Source organism: Aegilops tauschii, chromosome 6, assembly GCF_002575655.3.
Source record: "Aegilops tauschii subsp. strangulata cultivar AL8/78 chromosome 6, Aet v6.0, whole genome shotgun sequence".
Lineage (NCBI taxonomy): Eukaryota > Viridiplantae > Streptophyta > Magnoliopsida > Poales > Poaceae > Aegilops > Aegilops tauschii.
Window position 1 is genome coordinate 445,150,919 of NC_053040.3, and position 3,440 is coordinate 445,154,358.

At 40.5% G+C, this 3,440-nt stretch overlaps 1 protein-coding gene across 1 annotated transcript; it reads left to right on the plus strand.

The window, feature by feature from the left end:
* The first annotated feature begins 468 nt into the window (after positions 1–468).
* On the plus strand, positions 469–2,197 carry LOC109753418 (uncharacterized). Its single transcript, XM_020312321.2, has 3 exons — positions 469–1,651; positions 1,734–1,783; positions 1,940–2,197. The coding sequence occupies exons 1-3, from the start codon at positions 469–471 to the stop codon at positions 2,195–2,197; spliced, it is 1,491 nt and encodes a 496-aa protein (XP_020167910.2).
* The last annotated feature ends 1,243 nt before the right edge of the window (positions 2,198–3,440 follow it).

Genomic DNA, 3,440 nt, shown 5'->3' on the forward strand with positions numbered 1-3,440 from the left:
TTCAATGCTATTAAATGTAAGAAGGTTCCAACTGATGTGAAGGAAGAGATTATTGCTTTTCTTACGAAGAAGAGTGGTGACAAGCAAAAGAAGAAGGATGAAGTGCAAAGGGTTCGATCTGCAATTAATATAGAGAACTCAGATGATGAAAGGGGTAGTGGGGATGATTCTGACTTTGAGAGGAATGATGTTGTGTTCCTGAAGTCAACAAGAGGCAGTGGGACGAGTAACTCTGGAACTGTGGTAGGTAGTGGCAGTGCCACTATTGATAAGTTTTACAAGAAAACATCTATAGAAGAGTCTGTTTGCAATAATCAAAGGGGATTCAACGTTAGCCAGAAGGTCCAATCAAAGTTGTCAACTACGAAAAGAGAAGAGAAAAGGGACAGAGTTTGTGAGTATATTTGCCAGTTTTTCTATGAAGCTAGCATTCCTCACAACACTGTCACCCTCCCTAGCTTTGCTCATATGCTTGAGTCCATCGGACAATTTGGCAAGGACTTGAGAGGGCCTAGTCCATATGAGATGAGTGGACCATTTTTGCAGAAGAGGAAACAAAAGGTGCTGGATGGATTCAAGAATCATAAGGAATCATGGGAGCTCACAGGTTGCACGGTTATGACTGATGCATGGACAGATAAGAAGGGCAGGGGAGTTATGAATTTAGTTGTGCACAGTGCTCATGGTGTTTGCTTCATTGATTCGGTGGACTGCTCCGGTGACAGAAAAGATGGCAAATACATATTTGACTTGGTGGACAAATGCATAGAAGAAATAGGTGAAGAAAATGTTGTGCAAGTGGTGACTGATAATGCTAGTGTGAATGTATCAGCAGCTAGTATGCTAACAGCAAAGAGACCATCCATATTTTGGAATGGATGTGCTGCTCACTGCCTAGATCTCATGCTGGAGGATCTTGGGAAGCTTGGACCAGTTGCAAAAACTATTTCAAGTGCAAGAGAAGTGACTAGCTTCTTGTATGCTCATACAAGGGTATTGGATTTGATGAGGAAATTTCTTGGGAAGGACTTGGTTCGCTCTGGTGTTCCTCGGTTTGCCACTGCTTACTTAAATCTGAAAAGTTTGCTAGACAACAAGAAGGAGTTGATAAGGCTCTTCAGATCAGATGAGATGAATGAACTAGGTTCATACTTGACAAAGGCAAAGGGGAAAAAAGCACTCAAAGTGGTGCGATCTGAAGTTTTTTGGAAACATGTTGACATGGCTGTTAATTTCTTCGAGCCAATGGCTAATGTGCTTCGCAGAATGGATAGTGATGTTCCTGCAATGGTATTCTTCCATGGATTAATGCTTGATGCAAAGAAACATATTGCTGTGAGGTTTGATAATGATGAGAGCAAGTACAAAGTTGCTTGGGACATCATTGATAAAAGGTGGGACAGCAAGCTCACGACTCCTCTCCACTTGGCTGGCTACTATTTGAATCCTCACTATTATTACCCAAACAAGTCAGAGATTGAGCATGATGGATCATTTAGAGCTGCTGTTATTACATGCATTTGCAAGATGATTGAGGACGAAGAAACCCAAGACACTGTAATTGAAGAACTCAACATGTATCAAGACCAGCAAGGATCTTTCGGCCATGAGATTGCTATAAGGCAAAGGAGAAACAAGAATTTTAATCCAGGTTAGTTATTGTAGCTAATATAATTGATGAATAAAATGCTTCTGTTTCCATTTCTTTAACTATTAACTTGTATAATGTGCAGCAAAATGGTGGCTGAACCATGGCACCAGCACACCAAAGTTGAGAACTTTGGCATCTAGGATTCTTAATTTGACATGTAGCTCATCAGCTTGTGAGAGGAACTAGTCAGCTTTCAAAGAGGTAACAAATTATATGTTTGCAGTTTATACAATTGGGTTTTTTGTTTTCTACATTTGTTATAAGTATTTAATTTTTATGAACTTTTAGGTTCATACAAAGAAGCGGAATAGGCTGCTGCATGACATGATGAGGGATCTTGTGTTTGTGAAATTCAACTCTAAACTAAGGAACAAGAGAGAGAACAAAAACAGAGATCCCATAGAGAAAGAAGTAGATGATGTTCTTGCTGATTATGAAAATGAGTTCATCACTAGGAAAGAACCAACTGCAGAAGCTGATGAAGAACAAGAGAAAGCTCATGAAGATGCATCGGAAGAGGAACCAAACAGGGCATCATCATCATAGGGACAAGCCAAAAGGAAGAGGAGTTCTCGGCCTAGGAAGAAAATCGAGACCGTGAGCCTGCAGTCCTTGATGGCTATGCGTGTTGAAACAATGCCGCAAGCTGCTTCTTCTTCTGAATCGGAGTCTGATAAGTCTCCTTCAGATTCTGGAGAAGAATAGACGAGAATGCACCACTACCTTTATGGATTATTTATCTGCAAAACTTATTAGCAGTCTGTGTCCAGTGTCGAACTATTTTGTTTGTCGCTTGAGACGGTCCAATGTCTACCGAACTATTTGCTTCGTCGCTTGAGACGATTGCTGAATGTTGGCTTAATGGATGATCTTATGGTTCAGTTATTATGTTCCTGTTTGTCTCAACTATTTAATCGATGCTGAATTTCTATAGTTCGACATGTATCTTGCACTTATTTTCGAAATTCTTGCATGTATTCTGCAAAACCGCTATTTGGCATAGCGGCATCTATTGCTGGCAATAGCTGCTCATTGCTGCCGCTAGTAGGTGCCGCTTTTTTCAATAGCCGGCAATTTTAAACATTGGTTTCTGCGTTCTGGTATTCTGCCCTTTCACCGTTTCGTGTATATATATATATATATATATATATATATATATATATATATATATATATATATATGGAGATCTGTAACTCCGATTGGATTGAAACCTTCGCCTAGATTTTTCTTCGAAAATTAGCTTTCTTGCGGCCGAAGAAGAGCAGCAACCGCCTTACGGGTGGCCCACGAGGGTCAGGGGCACGCCCAGGGGGGCAGGCGAGCCCCCTGCCTCGTGGCCACCTCGGGCACCGTCTCGCATTGATTCTTCTTCCCATATTCTCCTAATATTCCAAAAATATTCTCCGTCCGTTTTTATCCCGTTTGGACTCCATTTGATATGGGGTTTCTGCGAAACAAAAATCATGCAACAAACAGGAACTGGCACTGGGCACTGGATCAATATGTTAGTCCCAAAAATAGTATAAAAAGTTGCCAAAAGTGTATGAAAGTTGAATAATATTGGCATGGAACAATCAAAAATTATAGATACGACGGAGACGTATCACTTTACATTTTAGACCTCACGAATTACATGCAAACCCCCCGTAGAAGAATAAATAAATAATGAATTACTACATGAAACCGGATTATTATCGTAGAAACCGGAGCATGTTCATTCAATTTTGGACATAACACGTTTATAAAAAACTACCGGACCTAAACCAGTCTAAGGGCCTCTTTGATTCGC